Source organism: Rhagoletis zephyria, unplaced genomic scaffold (genome assembly GCF_001687245.7).
Source record: "Rhagoletis zephyria isolate East Lansing unplaced genomic scaffold, Rhagoletis_zephyria_1.1 Rzeph_scaffold_00203, whole genome shotgun sequence".
NCBI lineage: Eukaryota > Metazoa > Arthropoda > Insecta > Diptera > Tephritidae > Rhagoletis > Rhagoletis zephyria.
The window spans coordinates 145,135-164,508 of NW_016157287.1; the positions used below are offsets into that span (position 1 = coordinate 145,135).

The window sequence follows — 19,374 nt, forward strand, 5'->3', positions numbered from 1 at the left end:
TTATTTTAGATATTTTTTAACAGAACATGTAAAGATTTATATGTTTCATAACTGATCACTTAATTTTTAATATAAATATACGTATTTTATACATACATTTTTGCCACTGCTAATCACATGAATAAAAATCATAAAAATGAAAATATAACAGCAATATTTCTTGTTTATAATGGATTAGATCCATCGCACACCACGGACTTTATCGGCCGCCAATTTAGATGTGCTCGCTGGTCTTTCCATTGCACCACAACTTATTGGTCAGAGCGATTAAGCTGGTGTAATGTGCGCACCTCCATACATCTTCATGTACATATTTCAAGTGAGCCCTATCATTTAAATAGGCGGCCGATAAAGTCTGTGGTGTGCGGTGGCTCTTATAGCTGTGTCCTTACATCTATGCCGTGTGTTGCAATATCCACGAAAGCAGCAGTTAATTTTTTATGAAGAAAATTATTCCAATATATTCGAAAATTTCTCTACTTATATGTTTGGCTTTTCTTTGTTTTATTTTTCCAACGTCAAAAGCTGGATTTTTTTTTTTTTTAAAGTTGGTACAACAAAAAATACGAAACACGTTTTGTGTCAGATAGCTAACATGGCGGATAAGAAGAAGAAGTGAAACTACCTTCTAAAAATTATTGTATCATGATAACGCCCATACGGGCAAAAGTGCCCATGTCTGCTTATAAATGTTAAAAATAATGCCGCTGCTGCGCATTTCGGGTAGGTATCTTAAATGTGCACTTAAGCATAAAAACAGCAAAGCAAAATATACTGTAGATCGGCGCTTACACATATGTTAGTGTTTGGCCGAGATTCTCCTCCGATTTGTGGCGTGCGCCTTGATGTTGTCACACAAAGTGGAGGGACCTACAGTTTTACGCCGACTCCGAACGGCGATTTTATTTTTATGAGAAGTTTTTTTTCATGGCAGAATTATACTCGGAGGTCTGCCATTGCCTGTCGAGGGGCGACCGCTGTTAAGACCACAGCGGCCGCCACCTTTAAGCTGTTGAATTATTGAGCTAAGGGCCTATGGAACTTTCTGTAGTTAAAGTTAACTAATAATTTCAAATCGTTAGGTTAACGGCAATAAATATACATGGCTGAGTTGGGATAGTTTGTCTGATAGCGCTTGGCTGAGTTAGTACAAATTAGCAATAGTTCATCGAGTTAGGATAGTTCATCGAGTTAAGATAGTTCATCACATGGCGTTTAAGATATAACATATTGATATCTATCTGTTGAGATAAAGTAGCCATCAATTTGTACTTATGTGATTTTTTTGTTTTAATGAAATTTAATAATTACCTTGCAGCGTGTTTGCTTTGAGATGTTGCACTCAGCATTGGGATGTTGGGAACAATAACAACATCATCTTCCATCCCTACTGATAAGTCCTCGCGAAAGACGTACATTTTTTTCAAGTTATAACTTAAGGTACCATTTTCGTTTTCGACAATGTTGACTTTCTCCCACGCCTCTCTATAAAAATTAAATAAAACAATTGTTACAAAATTTCATGCGCACAAATACATATCGGTAATTTGCTGTAAAAAATACAAGAACCTATGTAGATAAAACCCTTTGTAAGCATTTTACTCAGTTATGTATTTTCGCACGGAATAAAATTAAAGAAAGTACTTAGAAACTATGATAAATAGGATCGAATATATGGCAAATTCTAAGAACCAGGTAAATTTTGTGCTATTTAACTTTATTTTCATTGCTGTAAACTATATCACGCTGGTTGCTTTTGGATATAATTCATAGACCTATACTTAAAGCCTCAAAAAAATGTTTAACCAATTTGTTGCATAACTTTTGAGGTATAAAGTCAGTCAATAAAGTTTAGGTACAGCGAATTTTTTACAATACGGGCAACTATTTTCTAAATATTTTATTTTTCGATAATTTTTTATAAAAATATGGTCAATTCTACAACAAAAACCCGAAAAATCAGAGTTCCAAACCTTGTGCAAAATTAAAGAAAATTCGGCACTTTTTATTTACGCTCTTTAGAAAGAAGTTGAGTATGCAGTTTTTTAGCCCATTCAATTTTAGTATAGCAAAGTGCAAGTTTGCGTCGGCCGCTGTGGTGTAGTGGTAAGCAGTGCGCGCTTTCATTCATCAGCACCTGGGTTCAAACCCTGGTCAAAGCAACATCGCAAAAAATATAAAAAAAAGGTTTTTTCTTAACAGCGGTCGTCCCTCGGCAGGCAATGGCAAACCTACGAGTGTATTTCTGCCATGAAAAACAGCTTCTCATAATAATACAATCGCCGTTCGGAGTCGGCGTAAAACTGTAGGTCCCTCCGCTTTGTCTGACAACATCAAGGCGCACGCCACAAATCGGAGGAGAAGCTCGGCCAAACACTAACATATGTATGTGTAAGCGCCAATCTATTATTATTATTATTAAAGTGCAAGTTTGTGGTGGTTAGGACTTACCATTGATTTTTAGGAATTTTTTTTGTTGAAGGTGTCGCTCATTTTCTCTATATAAAATAATGTTTGATAATTTTTTTATATGGAAAAAATGTGCGACACCTTCAACAAAAAAATTTCCCAAAAATCAATGGTAAGTCCTAGCTTCCTCATACTTGCACTTTATTATACTAAAATTGAATGGCCTAAAAAAACCGCATACTCAAATTTTTTCTAGAGAGCGTAAATAAAAAGTGCAATATTTGAATGAAATTTTTCAGAATTTTCTTTAATTTTGCACAAGGTTTGGAACTTTGCTTTTTGGGGTTTTTGTTGTAGAATTAACCATATTTTTATAAAAAATTAGCGAAAAAGAAAATATTTAGAAAATAGTTGCCCGTATTGTAAAAAAATCGCTGTACCTAAGCTTTATTGACTGACTAAATTCAGAAAAATATTAAAAACAAGTGAATTTTTTGTGTAATTTTCAAAAGATGAAAAATAATTATGTAATAACTTTTGAAGCACAGCATACTTATATTGGTTTGGCATTTTATGTGCAATTAGTACTTATGTGTACATTTACAAAATTTCAAAATTTTCGATTTATTGCGTATAGTTTTTGAAGCATTTCATTTTAAAAACTTTTTCAGTATGTATTGTTTTCTACAACAATTACTAATGATATGATACGTTAGCAGGAGGTGTGCTTTGAGAATAAACCAACTTTTAAAGATAAAAAATTATGCGATCCTGAGCGTAAATTTTATTCCAAAAAAATCTTAAATCTTTTTATAACTGCTAGACCTGATAATGTTACATATACCTGTAAAATGCTTCAGAAAAATGTTCTCTCGAAGTGTGTAAAAACCCTGATTTACTACTTTTAATGATGCTCCTTCTTGAAGTCAAAATATTTCGAGCTGGTATCAAAGCAAATTTTTTTCCACAAAAGTTCTGATAGTTGCTCATACTTAATTGGAGCCTTCTAAATCCAAAGGCGTCCTCAGTTTTGCCTGATTGGGTCCACTTTTCGAGATAGCGTTACCTGAAAATTTGCCTAAATTTTAACTCTTTTATAAAAAACTCCCTCAGTTTTGAAGAGATTTTACTAAAATTTTGCACACAACCTTTTTTAATATTACCTTAACTACTCCATAAAATCATCGAAATCAGTTCACTCTAACATCTTGGTCCCATACAACTGATTGATCAGAGACGTTGTTTTGCGTTATAACTGCTCCAATTAAGCAGGTACAAATTTTTTATAAGTTCAATTTAGCATATAGCACGCATACAATTTATTATTCAGATATGAAGTTAGAGTTAAAGCGCAAAAACACATATCTGAGTAATCCGTTGTATTGAAGCTATATGTTAAAGTGAGCCTTTTTAGATAATTTTAAGGAATAATAATAAAATTTTAGTAAAATAACTTCAAAACTGTGGTACTGAGTTAAAATTTATTTAAATTTTCATGTTCCGTTATTTCGAAAACCGAAGCCAATCTGGTAAAACGGGGTTGCCACTGAGTTTAGAACGTCACAATTAAGTGAGTTCAACTTTCCAAATCTTTGCTCAACGGTTACAACTTGCGCAGCATAATTTGAACACAAATTACTTTTTATACCCGAGCGCACTTGTGCACACGGGTATTATAATTTTGTTCACATAACGGTTGTTTGTAACAGCCAAAAGAATCGAGATAGATATAGACATATATATACATAAATGATCAGAATGAAAAGAGAAATCGATTAAGCGGTGACTATCCGTCCGTCCGTCTGTCCGTCTGACTGTCCGTGAACACGATAACTCGAGAAAAAATTGAGATATGTCAACAGAATTTGGTAAGTAGGTTTCCCTTTATCCAAGGTAGGTTGGGATTGAAAATGGGAAGAATCGGACAATAACCACGCCCACCTCCCATATAACGGTATTTTCGAAAATGCAAAAACTACGATATTTCCGCAAATACTGGATCCAAATTGTTGAGAGTTGGTATGCGAAGTAGAAATTTGGCATATAATAAGACAGTTATGAAATTTTTGGAAAATTGGCGTGGCCCCGCCCACTTATGATAAAAAGCTGTATCTCTGTAGTCCCTCTACCAATCCCCACCAAACTCGCTGAGAACATTTCTTAAGGCTTGACTAAGAAACCTGTTGAAAATTTTTGAAATCCGACAAGAACCACGCCCACCTCCCATATAACGGTAATTTACAGAAATACAAAAACTGCGATAAATAAGTAACTATTTAAGCTAATTTACTCAAAATCGATATATGCAATAACCTCTTAGCAGAAAATTATAATTAGGGAAATTTTTGGAAAATGGGCGTGGCACCGCCCACTTATGCCTACATATGTGTATCTCGGAAACCGGTTTACCGATTTCTACCAAACTTGGCACATTTATCAACCTTGGCGTGAAAAAGCAATACGCTGAAAATTTTTGAAATCGAACTAAAATGACTGCCACTTACCATATAACGGTACATTTCAGAAATACGAAAACTCCGATTTTTTAATAAGCTAAGACGCCAACTTAAAACAATCACTTAACAAGACACAAGATGATTGATTACTTACTACGTAAGTGTATATTGATAACCGCCTTACCGATTTCCACCAAATTTGGTCCAATTATTTCAATAAATTATAGTATATTATCGAAATGTTTGGAAAAATACTCTTGCTTATCATGCAGTTTACTGAAAGGTGAGAAAACGATATTTAATATATGCGCCGGGTATATAATGTTCGGTTTCGCCCGAACTTATACTTCTTTACTTGTTTGTTTTCTATTTCAGCGATTTAAATGTTCATTGCTCGTCTAAATTTTGAAGCACTTGAGGAAAATGAATTACACTTATTTTTTGTTGGGCTGGGAACGCTATCTCTGCACGCAAAGAGACTATAAGGGGCTAATTCGCTCTGTGCAAATCTAAGTGTTCAAACAAAAACCCTGTTGACTGAGTGGGTTACGTGCTCCAAACATCCTATACGACGAAAACTCCGTCAGACCGAGAGCTTTTCTTATAGTGTTTTCTCACTTCCCGGTTACCAAACTTGCACAGTTCTGCAGTCAGGACTTGGTGGCAGCGAGGTTGAGCTTCGAGGGCAAAAATGGGTGGCAACACTTCATTATTGCCTCCGCGAACTTTCCACCTCTACCGGAAGGCGACTAGTCTTGTGGAATATTGCAAGAACAGGAACGTCGGGTTGGTCCTTTGCAGTGTTGCCAAAAAAAATTTCGTTTGGAGCTGAAACGGTCGATGAAAAGAGCCAAAAAGAGCTAAACATTACTAATAGTAGCTAAAATGAAGAGCTATTTTTTTAACTTGAGCTTTTACTGACGTAAAGTTGTTTTCACATTTTCCGCAATTTTAATAAAAGCAACGAATTTTATAAGTTTAAGGTATGAAAAAACTTTTAAAACCAAAATAAGGGGCACATAATAAAAATAATAATCATAATAATAATTATGCCGACTCCGAACGGCGATTGTATTTTTATGAGAAGCTGTTTTTCATGGCAGAAATACACTCGAACGTTTGCCATTGCCTGCCGAGGGGCGACCGCTGTTAAGAAAAAACCTTTTTTCTACACTTTGATGTTGCTTTGACCAGGGCTTGAACCCAGGCCCTGCGGAGTGGAAGCGCGCTCTGCTTACCACTACACCACAGCGGCCGCCGTATGTATTAATAATTCATTTATATGGCCATTAGCGCACACAAGGGGTGGGTTTTGGGGTTCAAACCCTCCCTAAAGCTAATAACCTCAAATACAAGCTGTATCTTAAAGCTTAGAATCCAGCTCTCAAGAAAAATCACTAGAGAATTTTTTTTTATTATTTCTGTTGATTGAAAAAGCACTTTGCTTTTGCTGCATGTTTCAATAATACAAGGTTGTGTAATTTGTGACAGCTAAAATTTGACACTCCTTTATCTAGATTTGTATTTTGGAAGTAGGAGAAAGGGGAAGGATGTGATCGCATTTTGCGAAAACGGTAGTAGAAAGGTACTAAAAAAGTGCGCAAAGTATACAATTAGAAGTAAAATGTGTATAATTAATTCTATGTGAATTTGCAATATATTTGGTGTTTTATTGCAAATACTAAACAATACATAAAAATATGCATTTTTGATTTAAGTTATTCGTCATTTTCGGGAACAAATCTAGAATACCGACCGTTCAGCTATGCAAAAACGAAAAATGCAAATCAATAGAACTTTTTTATGCTCATTTCAACCATGCCAAAATGATTTGGCGCAAATAAAAAATGAAGAGGTTCTATAAGGTTAAAGTTCAGTTTTTAAATGTTTTAAATATTAATGTCTTATGAACTTTATAACCGATTAAAAAGCTAATGACGTCACCATAAAGGTAATTAATTTGTTCTTCAGCTGACGTACATAATTTATAGCTTTTTGTATTTTTAAACCAAAACTACTAAAAAACGAACAAATATTATTTTTTCATGAAATAACCTTTTTTGAAAAAAATGCATAATTAATGGTAAAGAATTTTATATTATTTAGAAAGTAAAAGTTATTATCTTGAATTCGATATTACATATTTTATCATGATCTACTTTTGGGTGTCAACAATTTAGTGATAATAAAAAATACAAATAAACCTCTTATATCTTCTTTTTTTACCTGCGCAAAATAAATTTGGTATCGTTGAAATCAGCGGAAAAAGTTCTATCAATCGGCATTTTTGGTTATTTTATAGCTAAACGGTCGCTATTCTACACTTGTTCTTGAAAATTACGCAAATATCACTAGAAACTATAGAGTAAGCAACATTCTGCACAAGTAAAGGAGCCGATTTTGTGTGTGGGAGCGAGAAGACTGTTTTATTACAAAACCTTTCTATTATTGAACCATGCTTTTGCTGCAAATTTTCTTGAAGAAATTAATATATGAGCATTTTTTTCCTGAGAGCTGCAAAGTGATTTAAGAAATTTTGATGAAGGAAAATTTATTTTCTATTCCTTGTGCGTCATTTTATATGAATTCTTCGTTTTCCTTGAGCGCTATTAAAAGTTTAACTGCGAATGACTCGATTTTCAGTACAAATTCATGAGCTTGAGCTCACCCCTTCTGTGCAAAAATTGAGTCTGAGCTTAAGCTCACTTTTTATGCATAAGGCCCATTGTCCTAAATATATGGGTGTTTCCATCGGAAGGTCAACCACGACAAAAAAAATAAAAGTCTTATATCTAACGTATTTTCGGGCCGATTTGTCTGCTTTTTAAAATATATACTGGCTATGTAAGTAGAATCATGTTTGCGTAAAATGGTCTTCCTAGGTGGCGCCAAGGTTGCGATATTTCGAAAAACCGTATTTATGGTCCGATTTGGTTCGAATTTGGCGTATGTAGTTGAAACATAATAAGTCATTGATTTCCAAAAAATTCACACTGAATTGGCGCTGAAGTCAAAATATAAAGTATATTCTACTTAAAATACATGTTTTATTATATGGAAATTTATGTCACGTGATGCTACTTCACGTGACGTTTCACACTTAGGGTTGTAAAAGAAAATTGAAACAAGTTGCATTAATTCAAAAAACTCTATAAACAACTAGAATTGCTCCAAATCATATTAAAATGAGTTTCATGAAAATAGCCATCCACAATTCGCAGAGTTTTGCGATTTTGTAAGAAAAGAAAAAATCTACTTCCATTTTTTGTCACGTAACGACACTCTCTTTAAATGCTTATATTTCAGGACCAAGCAGTTCGATTGTTTTCATTTTTCGGTTAAATATAGAGCTAATTATGTGCTATACAATGGCCCAAAAAATTTAAAGAAAACAAATGGTATTCCTTGTTTGTATCACATTGAAACGTACGACTGTCACGTATGCGACGTATGGAAATACCCATATGCAATGCATACACTTTACAGCCTAAACGAGTTTAAAAGAGTTTCTCTAAGGTTTACCTACATTATATGATCATTTATTTTAACGACAAAAAAAATTTCATTCCATTATCTCTTTTCTAACCGAAGATCTACGATTTTGAAAAAAACTCGTGTTTTGCCTATAGTGGGGCGTGGGGATAGAACCTTAATCAAGAAAAATTATCAATTTCATCCAAGTCCGACCAACCGATTTCTTGATATAGACTGGTCGAAAAATCGACCGCTGGCCATAAACCGTCAAGTAGGTAAAATACATACATGTTTTGTTTTAAATATTTGTATAAAAAATGTTAAACTTAAATTCAAACTTTGTGCTTTTATTTGAATAAATTGCGTTATTTGTTATAAAATACCCATTAACGTATACATATGTATGTATATTCTAATGCAAATTTAAAACTTTTGATGATATTCATCGAAACATTTTGTACACTTTTTGTAAATAAAGATAGGATGTTACTTGCATAACTTACAGCGTCGACATTAATTTTCAAGATTTCTCATGACGGCGTGTATACTTTCATTAATCCGCGAAAGATTTGGCGGAGTTCTGAGTCCCCATCTTCATCTTGATTTCCAGCGTCGTCCGTCTCGTCGTACGTCAACAATTGATTGGTGACTTCAGAACAAAAATCAATTTGCGAAAGAGGTTTTGTCTTTTGGATTTTTGCTACTATATAATGCAACTTCCATCCGATTGTTGGCCACAGCGTTATGATGAAAATCCACGCCACCCATGCCATAATTACATTCTTGAATTATTTTGGGCTGTGGTATTATTATGGTTATCTTTTGCTTCCGGCAATACCTTTTAGCAGATACCATTGTTTCGACTGTAGAACTATTAGTAATAACATTAACAACGGCAATTATCGTTCCACCGTTGATTGTCGGTATTTCTTGTCGACCATCAAGCAATTGATCGAATCCCCCACGTTTTTCCTTTTTTAAATTTCTCAAGGGAGCCTTTGACATTCTATTTTCTCGTGTAGTACCAGCAGCTAAAAATCTACGCTCATTCAATAGGCACATCTGATGAAAAGGAGAAAAAATTAAAAAAAAATAATAATGTGGGAATCGGGGTCAGATACGTTTGTAAGCAAATCTAAAACAAAGTAAACATCGTTGTCGCCATTTAAATTGATCTGGTCATCGTCCAAATCTTCCTCATCGGCGTCAGAATCCACATTAGGAGGATGAATGTATACGACGTCGACGTCTTTTGCATCCGCGACACCTTGATCATCCTCTTCATCAAGATGGCTCATTTAGAATGGCCATAATTTCACAAATTTTTACTGATTTACGAATTAGCATTTTTATGCCAAAATTAATAATTAACTTTCAACAGCGTATACCACGCAAGCTGTAGAACTTTCTCTTACCAACTGCAAAATAAAACTAAATAGATATGGGGAAGTCCCTTTTTAAAATCATATGNCATTTTGGTTACTAGTGTTGCTTACAAGGTAGCGTGGTCCTGTACTAGTATTTAACCGAGTCCTATGTAACGATTCATAGAGTGAGACAAATATATCGTACAAGAGAATAGTTGCCAGAATACACTACACACTAAATTACACTTTTATTTTCATAACAAGTTAATTGTTGCTTTTTTAGTTTCTCACTCTTTGGTTGTTTTCAGTTAAACAAAAAAAAACATAAAAATTGCTTCTTTTACCTTTTTACTAAATTCTTCATAAAACATTTTGTTCCGAAATAGCTATCTTTCCAACATCAAATAAATACTAGATTTAATTATTCTGTAAACAGTTCAAAAATATGTCAATTAAATTTATAGAAATAAGCTTGGAAAGTTGTCGGTCGAAAAATCGACCAGCAGCCGAATATGGGTTAATATTTTCATGATCCAATGATCGGATCTGAACCAAGTTTCGAGATGACCCTTGAGGAACCATCTTTGCGATAAAAAATGCGTGAGTAACACCGTACACATGATAGAAGTGAAACTTCTTAAAAAAGGTGTGAGTACCGAAATTGGATGTGTAAACATATGTTTACGGTTCGGCAAACCATTAGGCGATTGAGTTACATACATACATAGGTTTGGTTAGAAATCAAACAATAATTTCATTTCATCTTATAAATTTTCTGATATACATATAATTTATTTATTTATTTTCCGGTAACACCACCTTATATGAATTCGCGCTTCTAGCATCCTTAGGACCGGGTCGTAATAGAAGTAATTGTATGTTTAACAAATAAATGGAAATGTTTATAATGCAATCAATAGATCCTTACGAATTCGCCATTACCAAGGCACTAAGTAACGACGCACTTTTGTTTGCAAAATGCATTTATTTATGTTGAAAGAAGACAAATTCCATTGTTCAGCATTTATTCTTACTCGCTTTCTATCTTCCAAGGCGAATATATATATTCTTATAACGAATTCATATATTCATGTGGTAGAAAGAGTATAAAAACATAAAATTACCTTATAAATTAAAAGCATAAGTATCACATGTATGCGTAGTCCAATTCACGAAATCATTTCATCGATCTGAGTAAAAACTAAGTGCATGAACTCTATTTCGCGTTAACTGAAATCATGAAATGGTGTTCATTCATTCAGTTTCTACTTAAACGCATGAAATGATTTCATGAATTGCCCTACGCATAACGGTAGTAAATGACGGAATGAATTACAACAAACACATCCTTTTGACATAATGCAAGCCGAAAAAGTTGGTTCAAATCAATCCGCAATCAAGCTGGACGTTTTGCCCACAAACATTGCAATTTTGCGAACAGCCTCATTGTAAAATCTCATTTTTACGATTTCATAGTTTCGGCTTACATTTATAAAATTCAACGAAAGCACGTACCTATTTCGGCTGAGTTATCCATTTTCGGTTATTTAATGTACAAAATAAACGCAAATTAAATGAGTTTGCACAACATGGCCATTAATGTAGCGATAAGTTGTACAACTTGCCAGAAAATTCTAATTTTTTGTTCTTTCATACAACCAAGACATAAATTCATTCAACAGGCCCACAAACGGTGCAATCTAGAGCAAAACAACACCAAGTTGAACCAACGGTCGCTACGTTTATGGCTTTCTTTAAGAAACATCGGGCGAAAATTTCAACTGCTCCTGTAACACTACTCTCTTAGGAGACATCGCTTTTTGCTCCTAAGCGAGTAATAACGGAGTACAAAACCGACAAATTTCAGTTATCGCTCCGTAATCATGCCTCAGGGAGTATTCTTTTATTGCTCACTTGGGAGATCTCCCGTTTGGCTCCTAAACGAGTAATAAAGGACTACAAAATCGACAAAATTGCTCCAAAATCGTGGCTCTGGGAGTATTCTTTTGTTGCTCACTTAGGAGATCTTCGATTTGACTCCTAAGCGAGTTTTAAAGGAGGGCAGAACCAACAAATCTCCCCTATTGCTCCAAAATCAGGCAAAAAGGAGTACTCTTTTATTCCTCACATTGGGAGATCTCCCTTCAAGTTCTAGTGGGTATATGCACATATGAGACCTCCCAATATGAGAAATAAAAGAGTACTCCCCTTGACCTGATTTCGGAGCAACAAGATAGACCTGTCGGTTTTGTACTCCTTTATTACTCGCTTAGGAGTCAAATAGGAGATCTCCCAAGCAAACAAGTAAAGAATGCTCTCTGAGCCATGATTTAGGAGCATAAAACGAGATTTTTCGGTTTTTTTACTACTATATTGCTCGCTTAGGAGAGTAATGGGATATTTTCTAAGCGAGCAGTTAAGTTTTGTATGAACTCCCTGATTGCTCATTTAGGAGATAAAAGGGCTTACTCGCCCCCGAGGACATCCCGTGTTAAAGGGAGTATACAAAATTACATGCTTATACACAGAAGCATAGGGAGCAATGGGGAGTGGTCGTATACTGCAAGGGAGTACTCACCGCGCAATCGTACGATTGCTCGATGAGAGCTCCTTTTACGAGTGTACGATTGCTCCCCATTGCTGCCTATTCTTTTGTGTATAAGCGTGTTATTTTGTATGCTCCCTTTAATATGGGATGTCCTAGGAGGGCGAGTAATCCCTTTGATCTCCTAAACAAGCAATCAGGGAATGCATACAGAGTACTCCCAGAATAATCTCTCACAAGCTTCCCAAAGAAACAATAAAAGAGGGTACACAGAACAAGATCCCTAATTTCTCCCAAATGAGTATAAAGGGAATACTCCTATTAATGTCATTCCGGAAACCTACTAACAGAGTAATAAAAAAACGTTCATATTCTTAAAAATACCCCCTCACAGGTTAAGTAGTGAGACTACATTAATATTAAACGTGCTTTTTAGAATAACTCGTTTACATACATATATATATATATTCACAAATTCATAAAAGATTGGCAAAATGTACATACACATACATGTGTATGTTTATAATTTACTAGTCCAGTGGGCCGAGGATGGCTCCCTTTGCAGAAGTAATTGCAAGTAGGATCAGTTCTTGACTATGGTGCCGTCACTCAGGTGCTTTAAGTTTACATAGAAGGTAATTAGGGTTTATGTCACCCGTTGTGGGTAGGTCTTGAGAAAGGATAATTGTTTTAAGATCGCAGAATCGAAAGCGATGACTGATGCAGCATTAATATAGAGTTTCCGATTCTCTGGACGATAGCCAACATAAGGATATCGACATTTTAAACCTCGTTTTCATATAGAAGTTGGACAATCTGAAAAATATTTTGCTTTAGTAAATAATACGCAATATGTTGATTAAATATTGCAATACGTACCGAAAGATGTATGTATTTAAATTTATGCCGTTAAATCCCTTTAAGATTTATTTTATACTAGTTTGTTTGTTTTTATTTGATAAATTATTCAAAATCACAAAACTTTCTTAACATTGAAGTATGTATTGCTCCCATATAAAGTAAAGATAATACTCCTGGATATATCACTTTAGGACACGATTGAGAGAATACAAAGGTTGCGCCGATCTCGGACCGCTATTCCTCTCTTAACGAATTTGACAGAATCGTTGTTTGCATAACGTCACACTGGTGCATCTTGTTTACATTTTCCTTGCTACATTTTTTCTTCTTCTTCCATTCTTGCTCACGTTTTGGCATTTCTCTCTCGCAATTGCACCAGTGTGACGTCACACAAAAGTTATTCTCAAAAATCCTCTCTGATCGGCGCAATCTTGTATTCTATCATTCTTGACTTTAGGAGGCATCGCTTTTTGCTCCCAAATGAGTTATAATGGAGTAAAAAAGCGAGAGATCTCTCTTATTGCTTCGAAGAAATGTCAAAAGGAGAAGTCTTTTGTTAGTAACTTAGAAAGATCTCTTTGATTGCTCCGAACTGAGTATTAATGGAGTACAAAACCGAAAAATCCCATTTATTATTTCAAATCATGTCTAATGGAGCATTATTTTTTTTTTTAGCTTTGGGAGACATCGCTCTTTGCTCCTAAGCGAACAATAATGGACACCAAAACTGATAAATCTCGTTTATGGCTCCGCGATCACGGCAAAGGGAGTACTCCTTTATGCATCAATTTGGGAGTTCTCTCTTCAGGTTCTAGTGGGCATGTACACAAACGTATGTACATACACAAACATATGTACATACATACAAATATATATACAACCATTCAAACATATGTACATATATGAAAACGTTGCTGTCCATAAGTACATACATATGCCCATCAGTACATCAACGAAGCCCCTTTGCTTCATCATAAATATATCCATACAAACATATGTACATATCGCACACCGTCTTCAAAAGAGTCACAACTCAAAATAATACGTTCGTCAGAAAATGCGAAAAACTATTTCGTAGCACATGCTAATCATATGGGCAAGGGCGACTTTACCTTAGGTTTTCTTAACAAATTATAACAAACATTTGCTCCAGCTTTTGCTGAAAGGTAAATAAAAGCTCTGTGTACATTTTTAGCGCATAATTTCAAAAATGACAAATTTTGAGTTGTGACTCTTTTGAAGACGGTGTGCGATATGTACGCATGCATCAGTTATACATATATTCAGTGTTGCCGCCGCCCAAAGAACTTTCTAACCAAGATTAGACGAAAAAGTTACCAAATGTAAGGAAAAATAACCAATTTTTTTATTAGATTAACAATTCAGGTCATCACAAATTCTTTTATACAGTACGTTTAGACAAATTTTACAAACCAAAGAAATCAATTTTTATTTGCATTTTTGAAAAGTAAATCCTTTTAAGGCTGAAAATAAATGAAATACATTCATATATAAGTATATATATATAAATACATATTTTAGAAAATCAGGCTTCCCGTATTAGGTGCATATGTATGTTAATATCTTCGTAAAGATTACCAGACTCTAAATGACGTTTTTAAATAAGTACATAGGTACACTATTTCCAACTTCTTTGTAAGAATCAATGAAATACCTAATCAGCGTGAACAACCACATTTTAAATAATTTATAATTAAGCTTAAGCAACTAAAAATTGGACTGTATTGAACTATATCGTCGCTCAGCGCGAAATACCTCATATACGCCAAACGCAGTACCATGTATACGATGGTAAATAAATTTTACAAAAGCGCGAAAACCCGATTTTTTCAAAACTGCGGAATGGTATTTCCCTTGAACTTGCTATAAGATTATCATTAATAATCTTAACTTAAATTAATAAAGTAAGCAGTAATGGAAAAATAATTACCAAATCCCTTTTTTATTGTACATACATGACGTGGTATTGGATTCCGCATATACGAGGTATTTATATATGTACTATCTGAGTATGTATTCATTTGAAGTAGTCTTTAGCCGACCATGTATATTATGTATTCTGTATATTATAAAACAAATACATACATATGTAAGTAATATTAATACAATGGTTTCAAATATTCTCACTTGGTTTCACTTCTGGGGCTGCCACTGCTGCTGCTACTCTCCTCAACCTCGACAGGTGAGCCCGTATAAATTAACTTGAAACACCAATTTTGCGCGGAATTCTAATAATTTTTCGCGGCTTTTTAATGACTCTCGTATTATTCAAATGTCATTTCAGGTACATACTATGTAGGTGTGTGCAAAGAACATAGAAATGGTGTAACTGCGGTGCCGTTTCAAAAACTTGGCGATTAATTCACCGCGATCTATTAAAGACACGAACCGATAATAGTTGCACCCTCGAACTTTTACATGTTCTTTTGCATATGTAAACACATGATTATTATCGGAATAAGTCGAATCTTGAGTTGCCATTTTAGTAGTAATAACTTTAGTTAAATAACTATATTGAGCAGAATAAATGTATTTGTTTATCCTATTTTTCAAAGATTTAATTATTGTATGTACATATACAAAAATTAGAAACTACAGTAAATGTTAAAAATAACCAAAATGGGAAAGATGTTAACAACTTCACAGGCAAGAAAAAAATAACTAAAATTGGTTAAAAGTAACCAAAACGGCAACACTGCATATATTGCTTAGTAGCGGCAGAGCTGAAATGCGCAATGTGTTCGTACCCAATTTGCCAAACGACGTCGTAACGCAACGACGAACTTGCAGCCAAATGAACTTTTCTCTCAAAGTTTACACTGCTGGCAAATGTAAATAAGGATAACAATTTAAACACTAATTAATCCTACTAAAGTAAAATCTGTGGAAAATTAACAATAAAATACTTTTTTTCGCAAAATCTATAAAGGACCCTTTTATTTCTCAAACAAACCTGGGTAATAGTTGTTCGTCGCCACGCTGTAAAGTAAAAGTACAGTTTTCTACCAAATTAAAAAAAAACCTTATTCCCACAAATATTATTTTTTATTAATAAGGCCAATAGAGTGAACTTTACCTTTATAAAAAAACATTTTATATGAAAAATATTACGAATACTGAAAAAAAGATGTAGGTGGCTTAATTTTCTGAGCACAAGTGTACATTGTGGATTCCATATTCTGTCATGATAGAAAATTGTCATAAGAAAAACGGTTAGTATCCAAATGAATGACTTTTATTTATGCCTAGATATATAAAAATTTGGGCGTGGAACTTGTCCAACCTAGACCGAAGGTTCCTCAAAAAACTTGTAGGTTCGAAGAAACGGATTCGTTTCGAGTTCACCCAACCGACTAACGACGTAAGTTAACGACGTCGTTTAGAGTTCACCAAACCGGCTTCACCAGAGCGACGTCGTAACGGCTTCACAAAAGCGACATCGTAACGACGTCGTTTAGAGTTCACCCAAACGACTTCACCAGAGCGACGTCGTAACGACGTCGTTTCGAGTTCACCAAAACGACTTCACCAGAGCGACGTCGTAACGCCGTCGTTTCGAGTTCACCTAAACGACTTCACCAGGGCGCCATCGTAACGGCTTCACCAAAGCGACGTCGTAACGACGTCGTTTCGAGTTCACCAAAACGACTTCGCCAGAGCGACGTCGTAACGACGTCGTCTTCGCCCTGTGGCAAATTGGGTTCATACATACATATATATGTATACATATATATATGTATACATACATACGTGAATTCAAACATACATAGATACTTATGTAGGTACTCGTACCCGTCATGCGTCGCTTTATTCCTTTTTTCCCCTTCCCTATATTACCTTTATCTTCCTTTTCACTCATGTAACGTTTTCAGTTTTAAAAATTTCACTCTNAATTCAAACATACATAGATACTTATGTAGGTACTCGTACCCGTCATGCGTCGCTTTATTCCTTTTTTCCCCTTCCCTATATTACCTTTATCTTCCTTTTCACTCATGTAACGTTTTCAGTTTTAAAAATTTCACTCTCCATTTTTGCGATACCGCCGCCTAAGAAGTTTTACATCAAAAAGGATTATTGAAATCGGTTCACGTGGTCCAGAGTTATGCGGTAGCATACATTAAAAAAAAAATATTCCGACGAATTGATAACCTCCCCCTTTTTTGAAGTCGGTTAAAAATGTTTGAGTTCTTTGATAATTTTATGTAAATAAAGTGCAATTTATGAAACTTTAAAAAGTTTATTTATTTATTACATACTGTACATAAAACTTGCATAAATGTATTTTAAAGAGCATTTTATCTGAAGCGAATTTTCGGAAGTATAAAGCCCTCCCAAAATATATTCCTGGGCGCGCCCCTGTGTATGGCACTTATATGAATGCACATAATTATAGAAACTAGACAATGAACTAAAAACACTTTACAAACTGTTAAAATTTGCAGTTTTAGATATTTGAACATTCAAACATTATCTTGCAAATTTTTTCTGAAAACGGATTTTCTGCTTAATTTTTGAATTCTTTAACCTAGATCCAATAGTTTATGGAGAAGTATGTATTTTCCCGTGCATACAAATATATGCTTTTCCACAGCATTCCGAAATTTGTAATTTTATCAACCCCTAACTTTTGGCTTTCCTTTTCTACCGTGACCGTCTCAGAGAGAATACACTGTCGGAACTTATCGGAGCTCGAATTATGTTGCGGAACCTAATTGATTACTTGACCATTTTCCATTTGCTTGCGCGCAATAGAATGGAACTTTTCTAAGTATTAATCGAAATAGAATTGCTAGATAGGTTTAAAAAGAGCTAAAAAAAGAGCTGGGAGCTAAAGCCCATTTTTCGGAGATAAATAGAAAAATAAAGAGATAAATCTAGCTCCAAAATGGCTACACTGATCCTTTGTTGCGATGCTAGTTCCCAGAAAAAAATCTGGGGCAGAAGCAAATGCAACATGAGGGGAGATCGGCTTTAAGAGTATACGCTGCCAAGCATGCTGAGTATCTTGAATGTGGGCACTAAGCCAACATTTGTTACGCCCAGAAGACAGGAAGTGATTTATCTAACTCTCGATTAGGGTGGTCAGTCCTAAAATGTAGAATCCTGAGTGAAGATTCGCTCTCGGACCACAGATACATCGAGTTTCAACTTGACGAGGACGCTATTTGCTCTGCGTCAATTCGAAACGGTCTGGCCGTGTTTTAGGGAGGAGCTTGGTAACCAGACCACGACGCCACCCTGTGATACGATCTACTCAAGCCATTAATGAGGCGGTGGTTAATTTAACCGCTGCCCTACGTGTCATTTTCGATAAGGTTGTCCGTCTCGTCCATCTATTAGCCGTACGCCTATTCCCTGGTGGAACAAGGAGCTTCATAAGTTTAGGAGTGAGTCGAGAAAACTTCTAATTTTAAGATGGACTGGGAACGTTATCGCTGCACACAAAGAGAGTATAAGAGGCTAATTGGCTCTGCGAAGATGGTTTCTTTTGAAGAACTCTGCATCGGGATTGAAACCTTGGGTCAAACGGCTAGGCAGGTTAAAGTTCTGAAAAAGGACCAAACCAAAGAGCTGGGTTCAGTCAAGAGGCCTTATGGTTCCTTAACGGAGACTAGGGTTGAGATCCTCTCTGTTCTTCTAAAAACTCACTTTCCTGGAAATCAGGTGATAGTTACGCCTTCCTCTCCCTGGACTGGATAGGGAAGGAATGCGAGAACCACTGTGTCAAGGTACAACTGGTTTGTTGTTAGAACTGTGGCGAATAAAAGATGTCATAAGATATGCTATTGTGTCTTTTGACAGTTTCAAACCGCCCAGTCCGGAGGGCATCCTACCTATTGTACTTAAAGAAGGTGTTGGGCGGGCTCTTGTTGGCGATCTTTAAAAAGATTTTCACAGCGTCGCTTATACTTGCTTACGTGCTACAACCTTGGAGGCAGGTTGATATCGTCATTATACCTAAGGTTGGTAAAGATGACTATACTAGCCACAGAAGCTACAGGCCTATTAGCATGACATACTTCATGCTAAAATGTCTGTTGTTAGAGTTGCTCATCCGAAGGGAAGCGCTGTCATCACATCCTCTGTCTTTGCATCAATATGCCTATCAGGCGGGGAAATCCTGAGAGATGGCTTTGCAAAATCTGGCTGCCAGAATTGGTAATGCCATCAATAGGAAAGAATTTGCCTTAGGCATTTTTGTAGATATTGAGGGTGCTTTTTACAATGCCACCTTTGA

At 35.3% G+C, this 19,374-nt stretch overlaps 1 protein-coding gene across 4 annotated transcripts in view; it reads right to left on the bottom strand.

Moving 5' to 3' along the window:
- emp (epithelial membrane protein) overlaps window positions 1-19,374 on the bottom strand; it is a 281,014-nt gene that overhangs the window by 125,906 nt on the left and 135,734 nt on the right. For all 4 annotated transcript variants that reach the window (XM_017609218.1, XM_017609219.1, XM_017609221.1 and 1 more), the window contains one exon: window positions 1,312-1,485. In XM_017609218.1, the coding sequence (XP_017464707.1) occupies window positions 1,312-1,485 (174 nt within the window). The remainder of the gene's footprint in view (window positions 1-1,311; window positions 1,486-19,374) is intronic.